This window comes from Otolemur garnettii, unplaced genomic scaffold (assembly GCF_000181295.1).
Source record: "Otolemur garnettii isolate 467f Iridium unplaced genomic scaffold, OtoGar3 scaffold00144, whole genome shotgun sequence".
In the NCBI taxonomy this organism is placed as follows: domain Eukaryota; kingdom Metazoa; phylum Chordata; class Mammalia; order Primates; family Galagidae; genus Otolemur; species Otolemur garnettii.
Window position 1 is genome coordinate 2316427 of NW_003852539.1, and position 17152 is coordinate 2333578.

At 39.3% G+C, this 17152-nt stretch overlaps 1 protein-coding gene across 3 annotated transcripts in view; it reads right to left on the reverse strand.

Moving 5' to 3' along the window:
- NFYC (nuclear transcription factor Y subunit gamma) overlaps window positions 1–17152 on the reverse strand; it is a 71418-nt gene that overhangs the window by 22569 nt on the left and 31697 nt on the right. For all 3 annotated transcript variants that reach the window (XM_023518648.1, XM_023518647.1, XM_012810892.2), the window contains exons 2-3: window positions 9951–10063; window positions 438–509 (exon numbers count right to left, since the gene is read on the reverse strand). In XM_023518648.1, coding sequence (XP_023374416.1) covers window positions 438–509; window positions 9951–10055 — 177 coding nt within the window. In that variant the 5' untranslated portion in view covers window positions 10056–10063. The remainder of the gene's footprint in view (window positions 1–437; window positions 510–9950; window positions 10064–17152) is intronic.

Below are 17152 nucleotides of genomic sequence, written 5' to 3' on the forward strand. Positions count from 1 at the left end.
AAAAAAAAAAAAAAAATCACAGATCAAAAGGTTAGAAAAGGTATAATATCATCAAAAATTTCTTAGAGCGCAGACCAAGAAACTATACATTGTAATAAGATGCTAAGATGATGGCACTGTCCTGTTGATTTGATGACACATAAACATACTACATACAGTATGAAAAGAACTGGGTGATATCACCTGATTTCAAATAATAAAACTCAGCACCTTTTTAATAAAATCTGGAAAAAAACCAGGATATCCTTGATTTTTAGAGCTAAAAAATGGAAACAACTAAAACTGTTCAATTTTAACTCAATTACCAAGTGTAGGCAGGAAATAAAAAGATAGTAACAATATTTTTGTTTAATTAAACTGTGAGCCCTAGAGCATGAGCAATAATCTACCCATGATTTTAGCTTCAATCTGAATAAGAAACAGGAATGTGAACTCACTTTCACATCTTCATCCAGTTTCATAATCTTCTTAATACGAGCCAGTGGGAGTTCTTGTACTCGGAAATCTTTCTGAAATAAGCAAAAGGGGTGTGTAAACAGTGGAGACAACAGGGTGGCAGAGCACAACAGGCAGCAAGAAAAACACTGCCTGGTGTAGTCCCTTCCTTCAGGAAATACGGCAGGAGAGGCAGATAAAATGAAGAAAATACAAACCTCAGAGCAAAAATTTTCTTTACTTAACCTATCCAGAGCTTCAAGCAATTAAAAGGTTTTAGAAAAAAAACCTTTATAGCTGCTAACAGTGCCTTCGTAGAAGGCAGCCCCTAACAATATCAAGTTCAATATAGAGGTACGTTCAGCACAATATAGAGGTACATTACTAGTATCTTTTTTTTCTTCCAAGAAAGTTTACCAATCTGCAACATACAGATTAAAATGAGATTTCTGCCACAGGGGCAGTCCCTAAACTGCCAACTTTTCTTCCATTCAGTGACTGGCAAGAGCCAGCAGCACCTGACCACAGGGACCCATAGTTCTCTACAGCTGAAAGTGACCATTTATGACCTTTGCACTAACCTGACAACAGAAATGGGGGAGGGACTCCTTTCTCATCACAGCAGCAATAGCTTTGTCTCCAAAAGTTGCTTTAGGGTGGAGGAAGAGGGGGTATGGAAAAAAAGGTGAGGGTAAATTTGTTAAGCTGCCTTTTAGAAGCAATCTGCTACTTATTTCTTTTCTTTCTTTTTTTTTTGAGACAGAGTCTCAAGCTGTTGTCCTGGGTAGGGTACCATGGTGTCACAGTTCACAGCAACCTCTGACTCTTTGGCTCAAGCGATCCTCTTGCCTCAGTTTTTCTATCTTTAGTAGAGATGGGGTCTCACTTTTGCTCAGGCTGGTCTTGAACTTGTGAGCTCAAGCTATCTACTCGCCTCAGCCTCCCAGAGTGATAGGTTACAGGAGTGAGCCACCACACCCAGCCTTGCTACTTATGCTTAACAAATAGAACTGGCGTAGGGAGAACCACAAAACTTTACCATAGATAGGATTCAGGAAAGAGCTTTTTGACCGATACTGCTCAATTATTTGCCATTCAAGACCTTATTTTGTTTTATTTTGAAACTACTGATTTTTAAACACATGCCCAATGATGGATGCAATTCTAGAAATAAAAATCAATTTTGAGTTTCAGAGCTGTAATGAAGAGAACGTTGCAAAGGCAGAGATTAGCTAAAATCAGCAAAATCTCTACTGGGACTAGGTGTCAAATGATTGATTCTGTAAGCGGTCTGAAATGTGACTCACCAAACCCAATATGCTCACCTGGGAATCTGCATCATCATATTATGGAAGGAGAAGCTAATATTTGAGATTTGATGTAATTAACAAGCATAAGTGAACTCTCCCCCCTCCCCCCACTAACAGAAAACTGCAAATATATGCATTTTGGAAAAATATTACTAGTTGCCCCAGAATCCATTTTATGATTATAGAAAAAAGAGCAACTGAGCAACTATTCGGACATAATGTACACAAAGACATCTAACGTCTCCAAACAAAACCAACAAGCTGTTTGCCACTCAGCTCTACAAATTGTAAATACCAATTTTTCATCTTTTCTTTTTCCAAATTAGGTATCAATATTTTCCAAGACGCTTCTACTGAACTAACCCTGAGGTGACAGAGACTTAGAAGTCCGACTTATTAAAATTTCACCAAGGGAGACAGCAGGGTATATCGATTCTATTCTTATTTTTACCTCCTCCTCTTTCATTTTTCTCCTTCAAACAACTCAACTAATCATGAATGTGTACTACCTACTACTATGCAAAAGAGACAAATCTGTTCCTACCTTTGAAGAGCTTATAGTTTGTCTGAGATGGTCACATAAAAATGGTATATTCCCCAATCCTATACCAGAGGGACTGAGCATGTAAAACCCCACAGAAACACAAAGAAGGGCAAACCAGCTACCAATGTGGGGCTACAGGGAGAGAAAAGCTGAAATGTTCCAAAGCAGGTGATGCCTGAATTGTGCCTAACAGATAATGAGAATTTGCCTGTTAAAAAAGTAGGAGAATGTTATTCTAATAGTGAGAACAGCAAGCATAAAAGCACAGAGAAAGAAAAAACACAGCCTATTTAAGTTTTAGATGTACAACCTGAGTGCAGAGGGGGAAAGCAGGAAAGAGGATGCTGGATTGGGGCCAGTTCCTGAAGAAATTTCTTAAAACATTTAATCACTGAAATCAACCATTGTTCTTCCTTCTTGTGTGGCCTATCACAGTAGATTATGATGCTACACAGAAATGCCAACGAGCAGATCTTGTATGGTGATTATTTTGGAAGGCTCTCATGGTGTTACATACAGCACCCAATTGCAAGTGTGCTCTCATTTGATGTGGTTGTTTAATATTCTAATTTCCATAAGACTGTTCGATCAGTACTTAACCGAAGCCCAAAGCTGATTAAAAAGGCCTCCTTCTCTAATTTGAACAAGGAACTATTACTTTACAAGTTCTGAGACTTTTTTTTTTAAGAGATAGGGTCTCGCTGTTGCCCAGACTAGAGCGCAGTGGTGCAATCACAGCTCACTGCAGCCTACAATTCTTAGGTTCAAGCAATCCTCCCACCTCAGCCTCCTGAGTAGGGAGAACTACAAATATACAATATCATACTAGCTAATTTTCTGTGGAGATGGGGTCTTGCTGTGTTGCCCAGGCTGGTCTCAAACTCCTGGCATCAAGTAATCCTCCTGTCTTGGCTTCCCAAATTATTGGGATTACAAGTGTGAACCACTGTGTCATTGAATTCATTCAATGACAGTTTAGAGCCAGACCAGTATGAGACTGTTCTTTAATCAAAAGCAACAAGTAAGAATCAAAGATAAAGAGATTATATCATTCCTATCTTGTAGGGGTATAAAATGAGACAGAAATTTACAAAAAAGCTCTGCTTTAAGCCCCCTCCCCAAACCTTTTCTCTTGGGAGAAACTACCTTTCCATGACCCCCAAACCTTGAGATCTCAAGAGGTAGAGCATGAAAAGTGGATCTTGAAAAGTGTGTGTATGGTTCATTAATGCTGACAATCCCTAGTTTTCTATAATCCTACCTAATTTTCCAGTCACAAGGGTTTACAGTAAGCGTGGAAAGGAGAGTCCTTCCACTATCAGTAGACTGAGGCCTACTAAATGGGCTTTGAATTCATGTTTCCAACGTTACTGTCAACCATGCGACTGATGTAATATTTAACTCCTCCAGATGCTGATCCAAGTGGAAGAACAATTGATACATACAGCTTTTTCTACTTTTGGGAGTAATGTCGGTAAGGCAGAAAAGCAGATTCTCTCAGCATTTTCATGCTCCTGATTACAACCAAAGAACTACATTAAAAATGCTACCATCCAAAAAAAAAAATGCTACCATCTGAAACGGCTGAGTTTCAAGATGAATCAAAGTCTGAATTCATCCAATGACATTGTGGAGCCAGAGAAAAGTCAGTGGGGCTCAGCACCCATAGCTCAGTGGGTAGGGCACCAGCCACATACACCGAGGCAGGTGGGACTGAATTTGGCCCAGGCCTGCTAAACAACAATGACAACTACAACAAAAAAATAGTCAGGTGTTGTGGTGGGTGCCTGTGGTCCCAGCTACTTGGGAGGCTGAGGTTGAAGAATCACTTAAGCCCAAGAGTTGGAGGTTGTGAGCTGTGATACCACTGGACTCTACTGAGGGTGACATAGTAAGGCTCTGTCTCTGAGCTCGGCGCCCATAGCACAGTGGTTACAGCCTCAGCCACATACACCAAAAGTTAGCAGTTTCAAACCCAGCCCTAGCCAGCTAAAGAGCAATGACAACTGTAACAAAAAATAGCCGGGCATTGTGGCAGGCACCTGTAGTCCCAGCTACTTGGGAGGCTGAGGCAAGAGAATTGCTTAAGCCCAAGAATTGGAGGGTGCTGTGAGCTGTGATACCAGAGCACTCTATGGAGGGCAACATAGTGAGACTCTGTCTCAAGGAAAAAAAAAAGAGAGAGAGAGAGAGACTGTCTCAAAAAACCAAAAAAACTGGGCGGTGCATGTGACTCAAAGGAGGAGGGCGCCAGCCCCATATGCCGGAGGTGGTGGGTTCAAACCCAGCCCTGGCTAAAAACTGCAAAAAAAAAAAAAAGAAAAGAAAAGAAAAAAGAAAAGTCAGTAGGTGACAGACTGCTGTAAGGAACATCCAGAGTTTCAAATTATGATGAGAAATCTTTTCCAGGCCTACTCAGTCAGGCAATACAGCAAAGTCAAGATCCTAAATCTCTTAAAGGCAGTGATTCTCAACCTTGGCTACATGTCAGAATCATCTGGAAAGCTTCTGAAAAACAAAATGCCTAAGCTAACGCCCAGACCAAGTGAATCAGGAACTCTAAGGAGGAGAGCCCTGGCATCATGCTTTTATCAAACTCCCCTGGCAACTATGATCCAAGTGAGGGTTAAGGACAAGTGCTTTAAAGACTTGCTACTCAAAGTAAGGTCCTGTAACCAGCAATGACATCATCTGGAAACTCAAAAGAAATGCAGAATCTCAAGCTCCCTTCCAAACCCACTGAACAAGAATCAACATCTTGATCAGAATCAAACAAGATCTTCCCTCCTGTGGCCCACACAAAGTTGGACAAAGACTGCTCATATAGCACAGGAACTACTGCATATTTTCTAACAGTCCACCAGCTTTCCCCACCAACTAACTACTTGTTTAAGTGGTTATCTAATTTGATTGTAACGTTAGAAATAGTCTTCACCCCATCTGGAGGCACTGAGGAATGAAAAAAATGAAACTGTCAATTAAAAGAAAATGACCTGAGCATTAAATTGCAGCTAACTGAAGACTAAAAAGGATGTAGGGAATAAGTTAGTGGAAGATTACAGTTTCTTTTCAAGATTCAGCATTGTCATCCCCCTCACCACTTCCCAAGAAGACAAAGTTAGCTTTCTCTTCCCCACTTTTTTTTTTATTTATTTTATTTATTTTTATTTTTTTATTTTGAGACAGAGCCTCAAGCTGTCCCCCTGGGCAGAGTGCCGTGGCATTACAGCTCACAGCAACCTCCAACTCCTGGGCTCAAGCGGGTCTCCTGCCTCCGCCTCCCAAGTAACTGGGACCACAGGCACCTGCCACAACGCCCGGCTATTTTTTGGTTGCAGCCGTCATTGTTGTTTTGGCGGGTCCGGGCTGGGGATTCGAACCCGCCACCTTAGGTGTACGTGGCTGGCGCCTTAGCCGGTTGAGCTATAGGTGCCGAGCCCCCACTTTTTTTAAAAAGAGGACCAGTGGAGTAAAATTGAATGTCAAGAAGTCTGTTACTTATTGTTCTCAGAGCTCTGCTGAGCAGGAATATAGTATTTTACATAATCACTCTGATACAGAGTCATGTTGGTATGGTTTTTAACCAACTTCAATCCCAGCTGACTACACCTGGATTTATGGACAATTACAGAAATTTTAAGCTTTACGAGAGCAAGCTGAGATGAAAGATAAATTGTTATTGTAGGACTCAGACCAAAATGACTGAGGCCAATTATTTCCAATACACCATAAAATATCATCTAGCAAACTTCCATTAGTTGTTTTTGGAACCATCTATGTTTCAGTCTTAGAGAGACCTCAACACCTTATGAATATTCTCATAAGTTTTATTTATGTTTAGATAGTTTAAACATAATGGATTTTTAAAAATCTGTTTTGACATTTTGAGGTGTCAACTAAGAGGCTCTGACATATCTCAGGGAGTCTGGTTTTAAGTAACATCGAGCTCTGGAAAGGCACAGACTAAATACTAAAACATTTGTCCATATTACACAGGCAGAGGTGCAGTTAGAAAAGCAGGCACCATTATGTGTTATGGTCCTGAACAGAGGAGAAAGTGAGTGTTCTACAAAGAGAATAATTACCCTGATTGAAGTGGATTGCATTCTCACTCAAACTTAGAACTGATGTTGTTTTCCACTAAATTTGAAGCAAAAGAATCTGATTCGTTCATATTTATTGTACCTCTACTACATGCCAGACTTTGTTCTAAGCATCTGATGTAAAAGACATAGCTCAGCAGAAGTCTAGGAGTGTTTTTTGAGGGTCAAGAGAAAAATTTGAATTAGTTATCAATAAAAGAATGAGTAAAGACAACTTCCTCTTTACTTATCTTTCTCTTCACTCACAAGACCTGAACTAAAACTGAACCCCTCAAAGTAATTTCCTTTTAACTTCTGATAGACCATATGTCCAAATACTAAAATTTGGTCAACACTACAATTTGTTCTGCTGGTGATCAAAGTTGAAAATAAATCAAGTAGGTTACAAATCAAAGCCCAAGGTCTTGAAGAGATATTTACATACTCATGTATACAGCAGTACTATTCCCAACAGCCAAGAGATAAAAGCAACCCAAATGTCCAATAATGGATAAACAGATCAATAAAATGTGGTAGGAAAGATAAACCTTGAAAACATCATGCTCACTGAAACAAGCCAGTCACAAAAAGACCAACATAGACCTTCCTCTACTTTTAATGGGGTTCTGTTCTGATAAATCCATCATAAGTTGAAAATATTCTAAGTTGAAAATGCATTTAGTACATCTAACCTACCAAACATTACAGCTTAGCCTACTTTAAAATGTGCTCAAAACACATCAACTTACAGTTGGACAAAATCATCTGACACAAAAGCTAATTAATTAGTACTGACTATTTTATATGTTTCTTTCTGTCTGAAAGTGAAAAAAAAAAAAATGGCTATCTGAAACTTAAAGTACAGTTTTTTCCTGAAAAGTATGTCATTTTTGGGCCACTATAAAGTAGGAAAATCATTATGTCAAACCACATAAGCAGAGGACCATTTGGGCTGTATGATCCTACTTATGTGAGGTATCTAAAGTAGTCAAATCCACAGAAATAGAAAGTAGGATGTTGATTACCAGGGGCTAGAGTTGTTCCACGAGTATAGAGTTTCAGCTTTGCAAGATGAAAAAATTCTGGAAATTATTTCTAGATTATACTCAACACTACTGAAATACACATTTAAAAATGGTTAAGGTGGTAAATGTTACGTGTTTTTTACTAACCACAACTAAAAATAGAAAAAAAAAATCAAAGCCCAACAAAATACAGACAAATTAAGTGCTGAGCTTTAACTTCCAGAGTTTATCTGGCCATGGCTTGATCTCAGATTTATGTCTCTGGGCTTAAATTGGTGTGCAGACGCAATTGCTGCCTTGGCCTAGTCCCACCACACCCCAGAACGGTATTACTTTTACACCAGGCTGACTCAAACACCAAATACCAATTAAGCTTAATCATGAAGTTAACCCTCTAAAATATGAACAAAACATTTCATTTTTTCCTCTTCTTTTATACCTGAGCCCATATAAATAACTACCACCTTTAGACTGCAGAAACAGCAACTTTTCAGTGGAAATCTACTCTGAATACTCTAAGAAAGGACAGGCCAAGTTCAACTGCTGAATGCCTTTCCCACCCCCAAATACAACCCACAGTTACATTTAAAAATATCAATTCCCTGAAGCCAGTGGGTATTTATTACAATAAGTTATTTTATTTCATTAATTACTTGTTTATAGCCTGTCTCATCAGAATGTACATTCGTTGAATACAATGATCTTGTCTGGTTCACTACTGGATCTACAGTATCTAACATAGCCACAGTAGGTACATAGTAATTATTTGTTGAATCAATAAACTGACCTTGTATGTGAGTAGTCAAAGGCCACTAACCCTAAGGAACTGCAACTTTAGCTATGCATCAAGAGGGAATCCAGTGTCTGCTCTACCAGGATGCTAATACCTATAGGGCAGGAGTGACACCTCCAACATAGGGAGCTCCTCCATTACTTGCTAAAATGACACCAAATGGAACATTCATCATTTAGGGTATGACACTGTATTCTAAAAATATTCCAATTCAAAACTGTTTCACCTTTTTTGAGACAGAGACTCAAGCTGTCAGCCTTGGTAGAGTGCTCTGGTGTCACAGCTCACAGCAACCTCCAACTCTTGGGCTTAAGTGATTCTCTTGCCTCAGCCTCCCAAGTAGCTGGGACTACAGGTGCCCGCCACAGTGCCTGGCTTTTTTTTGGATGTAGTTGTCACTGTTGTTTGGCAGGCCTGGGCTGGATTCGAACCCACTAGCTCCAGTGTACGCGGCTGGCACCCTAGCCGCTGAGCTACAGGCACCAAGCCCTGTTTCACTTTTTGCTACCACTCACACAACATACTTCATTCCTACCCTTGATCTCCACTAACAACATAATAACCTCTAGCTACTCTAAATTTCTTTTTTTTTTTTGTTTTTGTTTTTTGTGGTTTTTAGCCAGGGGCTGGTTTGAACCCCCCACCAGTATATGGGGCCAGCACCCTACTCCTTTGAGCCACAGGCATCACCCTTTCTTTCTTTTTGCAGTTTTTGGCCGGGGGCAGGTTTGAACCCACCACCTCTGGTATATGGGGCCAGCATCCTACTCCTTGAACCACAGGAGCCACCCCTACTCTAAATTTCCTGATGTTCCTCTAAATATAAGGGCCTCCATGGCTTTATGCATGCCCTATTCTCTGCTGAAGACATATTCTTCCATCCTTTCCATCTGGTGATACTTACTCATACTTCAAGACCCAACAAAAATGGTCCCTTTCCTTAAAGCCCTCCCTAACTCAACAGAGAGAAACAAGCACTATAGGCCCTGTGCTTCCATAGCACTTTGATTTTTATTGCCTGAAGATGTGTCACTGTGCCTGCCACAGCAAGTATTTAATATATTTAACTGCTGGTTGTAATTATCAGAATGTAAGCTCCTTAAGGGCCACAGTTCTACTGCATTCTTCTAAGTCAGTGTTTCTCAACAGGGGATGATTTTAACCCAAAGAAGACATATGCTAACATTTGGTGATGTTTTTGGTTGGAGGAGGTGGGTGCATCTAGCGAGTAGAGGCCAGGAATGCTGCTAAAGGTCCTATAATCCTCAAAACCCCCTTACAAGAAAGAAAGAATTATTTGGCCCAAAATGGCAACAATGCTGCTTCTGATAAACCCTCATCTAAATATATCTTTTACACCCAGAAAGAACACCTGGTGCACAACAGATCTGTCGTCGTCGTTGTTTTTGTAAATAAATTGCCCAGTGATTTTCACCAAGTTCTAGAAATTAGGAAGGGCCACTAAATAAAGGTGAGATCTATGCTTTTCTACATTTCCTAAAAGTTATGCCTCTAATTAAACTACCTCTAAGTCAAAGCATCCACTACATACTCACATGCCTAAGGAAAGCCACTAAAACATAAAAGACACCCTCATAGTTACCTCACCTAACGTAAATTATATTTTCATTTTTCTACCCATAGGGTAGAACAACCTATGCCTTTGTAAATGTGCTTGAAAGTAAAAATGTTTTCAGTCTTAGTCTTGGTTAATCATCTCATAGTTCTTTATACTCCTAAAAGTTTCTCAGTCTTCCTCACCACTGTTAAATTCCGAATTTCTTCCATGACACGAGGCCAGAAGGACTGCAGGCTCTGCTGGGCATCACTGCTGCTAGTACCACCAAATCCTCCTTCTGTGGACATTTCGATAACTGAAAGTAAACACATATACGCATACTTTAGAAATAATATCAACATTTCTGTCCAAGTAAGTCATATGTACCTTTCTTTACATATGTTTTCATTAACTCATGACTCATTCTGACAAGGTATATAATTGTGCTCCAGAGATTTTTAGCACAGACTTAAATCTTAACACAAACATTTGGAGCAAAGCTTTTCCTTCTACTAGCTTATCCCACAGAGACTACCAAAGTGCTCCAACTAGAAAATCCAAAGTTGTTAGAAATACAATTCCTAATGTGAATCAAGGGCTTTTAATTTCTTAAGGGGGGTAGACATGTGGTGAGGAAAGTATTTTGCTGCCCTAGTTCAGTCCATAATTTTCACTGCCATTCCCTGAAAACCTTTTTCAAATTCTCTATGGTTTCTCCTATACCATGACACAGGCTGCAGCAAACATTTTAAGGTCCCCAGTGATTAATACCATATAGAAATGTAAACCTGAAGTCTTAGAAAAAGAAAAAAGAGCCTCACCAAGCACGGTGCATGCACCTGTAGTTCCGACTACTCTGAAGGCTGAAGGAGGACTACTAGAACCCAGGAATTTGAAGCCAGCCTGGGGGGAACACAAAAAAACCTATCTCTCTCTCTCTCTCTTTTTTTTTGTAGAGACAGAGTCTCACTTGGCCACCCTTGGTAGAATACTCACAGCAACCTCCACTCTCCGGTTTAGGCAATTCTCTTGCCTCAGCCTCCTGAGTAGCTAGGACTACAGGCACCTGCCCCAATACCCAGCTATTTTTTTATTACAGTTCGGCTGGGGCCAGGTTTGAACCCGCCACCCTCCATATATAGGGCTGGCGCCCTACCCACTGAGCCACAGGTGCTGCCCTAACCTATCTATCTCTTTAAAAAAGATAAAAATCTTTTAGACACTGAGGTCCTATTTCTCTGGAGCTACTGATGATAATTACTCCTTTTAATCTTAAGCAAATCTGCCTCAAAGGACATAAAAGTGCTAAAGACTAGGCCAATAATTGAGTAGGTAACATGACATCTCTAAACTAAAACTTACCAGTTCTTTCCTAACCTGAACCTTCCTATTAAGCATAAAGCCAACCACAGCATACAATCACAGATCAATTGGAAGCTTTGACAATAGTTGAAAAATAATAGGGAATTAAAATTGAGATAGAGAAATGGGTCAGAACTTGCATGTCGTCAACTGCTTTGTGATGGAGGAAGGAAGATGAGTAAAGATCCTTGCATTGTCTGTAACTGTACAGAATATAAATTGAATATTCCTTATCGGAAATGCTTGCAACCAAAGTGTTTTAGATTTCAGATTTTTTTCAGATTTTAGGTTAAGTTTGTGCTATACTTACCAGTTGAGCATCCTAAATCTGAAAATCTGAAATGCTCCAATGAACACTTTCTTTAAACGTCACGTTGTGCTGAAAAAGTTTCAGATGTCAAAGCATTTTAAATTTTGGATTTTCAGATTAGGAGTATTCAACCTGTATTGTAATGTCTTAAAGATTTTTGTGGGGGTGGAGAGTAAAAAATAACTCCAGATGGCTTAAATGCCTATTTGGCAAATACTTACATGCAATAAAACAGTTTAATTAAACACAAAGGATGAGAAACTTAGTGATCTCCTAAGAATTTCTATTCTGGGGAATTATTTGAAAAGATCTAACATGCCAGTGACAGGATACTGGCTGAAGAGCTATGTGAGTCATTTAGAACTAATTCTAAGAGGCTGAAAGAAAAGCACCAAAGCCAAAACTTACACAACCAAGTGTTTTACTTTGTGGCTGCATGCTAGGCCGATCACTCTCCATCAAAAGAGTGGAATACAGGCTGGTAACTTTAGGTTAGTCTGTTCAATTCACTCCTAAATGTTTACCTGGGATGGCCCCAGGTCTCTAATTTATTTTTTTCCTTCCAAAGGAAATGATGAGAGGAAAGATATGGAAGGAAAACAAGAGTACAGTCTTCAAAGCAGATTTCACTCTGGTGCAATGACATCAGCAGGTGATGATGTAATGGGAAAAGGTTTAGAGCCAATTTCTGTGCTGGCAGCCTATAAACAATAGTTCTCTATACATCAAGAGAAATTCTTAAGTACTTGAGATGCAATATGATCTTGGAGTTTCTGAAGGTAGTTAAAGGAAGTGTTGAATCATAGTTGGAAATTACTAGATAAAATTTTGAGTCCTAAAGAACTAAATGACTCCCAACTCACCTCCTATGACATTTTCACTTATTACCACATGCACATGACTTATGTACTACTCTCTCTGACGTACCGAGAATAAGGAAATTAAGATAATCTAGACACGTTTATTTACCTTTATTAATAGTTTCCCAAGAGGTACTCATTGATAATAAAGACAGACTCAATCGGGCGGTACCTGTGGCTCAGTGGGAGGGCGCCGGTCCCATATACCGAGGGTGGCCAAACTGCAATAAAAAATACCTGGGCGTTGTGGCATGCGCCTGTTGTCCCAGCTACTCGGGAAGCTGAGGCAAGAAAATTGCCTAAGCCCAGGAGTTGGAGGTTGCTGTGGGCTGTGATGCCACAGCACTCTACTGAGGGTGATAAAGTGAGACTGTCTCAAAAAAAAAAAAAAGACAGACTTAATCTAACTTTTTCAAAATGAGGCAAATAAAAAAAATCTTTCTGGAAATAAAAATTATCAAAAAAAAAATTTTTTTTTTTTTGAGACGGAGCCTCAAGCTATCCCCCTGGATAGAGTGCCATGGCTTCACAGCTCAGAGCAACCTCCAACTCCTGGGCTCAAGAGAGTCTCCTGCCTCTGCCTCCCAAGTAGCTGGGACTACAGGCACCCGCCACAACGCCTGGCCATTTTTTGGTTGCAGCCATCATTGTTGTTTGGCGGGCCCAGGCTGGGGATTCGAACCCGCCACCTTAGGTGTATGTGGCTGGCGCCTCAGCCGCTTGAGCCACAGGCGCTGAGCCTATCAAAAAATTTTGATGAGTCCTCAAATAGATCATGAATGAATATTTGGCTAGCTCAGAACCACACACAGTTGTAAGTGGAAGGTTGGTACAAAACAGAAAGTATCAAATCCTTCTGAAAATGAAAATGTATTAAAGGGTAAGTTTTAAAATTGAGAAGCTCATCTCCAAAAATTCCAAATGGGGGAGGGGGAGGATCAGTGGAGGAAGGGTAATCGGTCAGACCACAACTATGGTGCATTTTACAAGGCTACATGTCAAATCTACTAAGTGTAGAGCATAAAAGTCTTAACACAACAATTAAGGAAGTGCAGTGAAGGCTATGTTAACCAGTTTGTTACCAATATTTCAAATTGTATATAAAACCAGCACATTGTACCCCCTAAATGCATTATTGTACACAGCTATGATTTATTGAAAAAAAAAAAAAAGAAAGACAATTCCAAATGGATAATGGCAAAAAATACAGTAATAATGTCCTTTATACTTACTGCATCATAGAAGTTTAAGACTAAAAAAAAGACATCAGTCCCATCAGGCTCTGATGTGCACAGCTCCTTTACACCCTCTGCCCTACTCCTGATATTCTACCTTAAGTGGTCATTTAGCTTAAATTTGAGCACCTCCCTCTCCAGTTCTAGGAAAGTGGCTTACTGGTAACACATTCTTTTCCATCTTTGGATAGATCTGTTCTTTACATTAAGTTTAATTTACAAGTGAAGTTCCATTTGAGCTTTGAATTTAGAGTTACAGCCTATATGATAGTTTCCTACAGGAAACTCTTTTTATAAATTCTTGACTTCGAAAGAACACAAGATCCTTTCATAAGGAAAAAGAGAAGGTTTAGAGCATGATGTTTTCCAGCATCTTTGCAAGGATTATTATTCCCATCTCTTGAAAGGACATAAATTGTTACCATAAATTCCGGGAAAAGGTAAGTACTTTCATTCAAAAGCCTTTCCCTGAAGCAGATACATTCTGTGCATGAAACTTTAAAGTAATAAAACCTAATCATTTTCCAATCTAGAACCAAGCACAAATAAACCTTTTATTAAAAACAAAAACCTAATGATAAACATAAATTTTGCTAGCCAAACATTCCAACAAATTAAAAAATACAAAGCAACCTTAGTCAATCATTATTTTATTTTATTTTGACACAGGGTCTCACTCTGTTGCCCAGCCTAGACTATAGTGACATTACAGCTCCTTGCAACCGCAAGCTCCTCAGGCTCAAACTATCTTCCCATCTCAGCCTCTTGAGTACCTGGGACTATAAGCATATGCCACTGCACTTGGCTAATTTTTTTTTTAATTTTTGGTAGAGACAGGATATTGCTGTTACCCACATTGGTCTTGAACTCCTGGCCTGAAGTGATCCTCCTGCCTTGTCCTCCTAAAGGCAGTGAATGCAGGTGTGAGTCACCATGCTCTGGTCACCTCTTATTTTAATAATATATTAACTGCAAATTGATATTACTACAGAGGTAGCCCATTTACAACATCTACAGTGCATGGAAGATCCACGGAAAATGTGGATCTTCCAAGATGATGAGAAAAGGCATGTAATTAAAAGAAAGAAGAGATTTATTCCATGAAATTCGTTCCATGAAGAAGCTTTATCTAGTGATAAAGCTACCTATTTAAAGAAAACTAACAAGGACAAAACTGTGTTAAGACTAAGCCATGTTAGCTTAGATCACACTTGAAAAATGTAACATAGAATTTCCCAAATTTAATTCATTATTAATATTAGATTTATTATTCATGTTCATTAATTACTTTATGAATACTTGAATAAAACTAACTGTTTAATAAAGACTTAAGGACAAGTTGATGTACTGAAGAGCTGTTGCTGAAAATAATTTCAGTTTCCAATATCTATTAACATATTTTTGTTTGTTTGTTTTTGAGACAGAGCCTCAAGCTGTCAGCCTGGGTAGAGTGCTGTAGCATCACAGCTCACAGCAACCTCCAACTCCTGGGCTTACGCGATTCTCTTGCCTCAGCCTCCCAAGTAGCTGAGACTACAGGCGCCTGCCACAAGGCCTGGCTATTTTTGGTTGTAGTTGTCACTGTTGTTTGGCAGGCCTGAGCTGGATTTGAACCCACCAGCTCTGGTGTATGTGGCTGCAGCCTTAGCCACTTGAGCTACAAGTGCCAAGCCAATTTATATGGTTTTAATTTACCTGTTTTTAAAAAGATTTCTTTCCAAAGCTAGAAAGAGAAGACTCAAAAGTCCATCATGAAAAGATTATTTTTGCAATGTTCAACTGAATTGTTATCTTTCTAAATATCATTACTTGGAAGTGGTCCCTCCTTGTGAGCCTTACAAGCCCTTGATCTACACCTCTCTACCCTCATCATTACCCTTATATAATCATTATTAATGTGTATATCTTATCTTACTTATTTCCCCTTCTGGTGTACAAGCTCTTTAAGAGTAATACCTACATATAATTCATCTCTGGATTCTCTCACACCGTGTCACACAGTCTAACAACTGATTACTTAAGTGAAGGGGTATAAGAGAGTAGGCTGGGTATGGCCTATCTGAGATAAAAGGCATCTTAGAAAGCTTGGCCCTGGGGTATCCCAAAAGCTCAGGCTTATTGGGATATCTGAACAACAATGGTTCTACAAACTATTGTAGGTAGCTCAGAATAAAAAAAGCTCTCTCTGGGCATTTAAAGCAAAAGGGACTACAAATCAGAATTCTACCTGAACCTGACTTACTAAAGTGGATTTAAGATAAAAAGGAATGACAGAAAGGACACATATACACATCTAAGAAAGCTGCAAGGTAGACTAGAAAGCTGGAAATGTGAGTATGTACCATTTCCAAGTACAAATCTGTTGAAAGTCAGAACTTCTTCAGAAAGCTGACTAATAATAGCAAAGTTTGAAAAATTAATGACAACAGGTACATAGGAGGAGGATAAATACCTCTGTCTGCCCATCCATTAGCAAAGAGATAAGAAAATCATGAACGCTGGAGACATTACTCTAATATCTAGTTACTCTTTATTATTTTTGAAGAAAAGGAAAAAAAAAAACCTCAGGAATTTTCAATACATCCCCAAAGTAAAGTACACCTCTTTTTTTAAGATTCTCTTGGAAATCTCAAGCTCTTGCTCTTGACCAAGTAATAAGCTCACCAAATCTTTCCTGAGTGATATTCCTGTGTGACAGGATGCATCAAAATTACCAACCTCATAAAAACAAAGTTAGTTTAACGTTTTATTGCACTACTACCAGGCTTCCAAAACTCTGTACAGTTAGGCTTTTGTTCTCCATTCCTTGGCATGTATTTCATTCTTTATACTAAAGTCTTTTAGAATATGCCTAAACCACAATACAACCCTTTGAAGTAAATACAACCACATAGATGTAGTTGGGAGATAATACCTAAAAATCTAATACACAACTACTATTTAAGGACACGCCCCTAAAAATGAAGCCCAATTTTTGACTAATGCTGTTTTCTATTAAAGTACAGTATATCCTCCCTTAAGATCCTCAAAAGATTCTTGGAAACTGCAACATAAGTGAAACATATAACGAAACCAATTTTCCCACAGGCTGATTGATAGAAATAAGGTTTAAGTTCCTATGGTATACTTCTGATCACAAAAACATCACCAACTTCTAAATAAAGACCAAAACACTTCTAATATTAAACACTGAAACAAATGTGAGCTATACATACAGCTATACATAAGGAAGATTAATAAAAACAAATGACATAATTAGTTACCCAATTATTCCAGTTCAGGGTAGCAGGTGGCTGGAATTGATCCTGATAGCTCAAGGCATAAGGCAGGAAACTTCCCTAGACAGAACACTGTTCTATCACAGAGAGCACTCACAAGCACATGCACTCAGGGATGACTTAGAAGTCCAATTAACTGACAATGCACATCTTTGGGATGTGAAAGAAAACTGGAGTGCTAAGGAAAACCCACAAAGACTTGGGGAGATTGGCTCAGCGCCTGTGGCTCCAGTGGCTAAGGCACCAGCCACATACACCTAAGGTGGCGGGTTCGAATCCAGCCCAGGCCTGCCAAATAACAATGATGGCTGCAACCAAAAAACAGCCGGGGCTCGGTGCCTGTGGCTCAAGTGGCTAAGG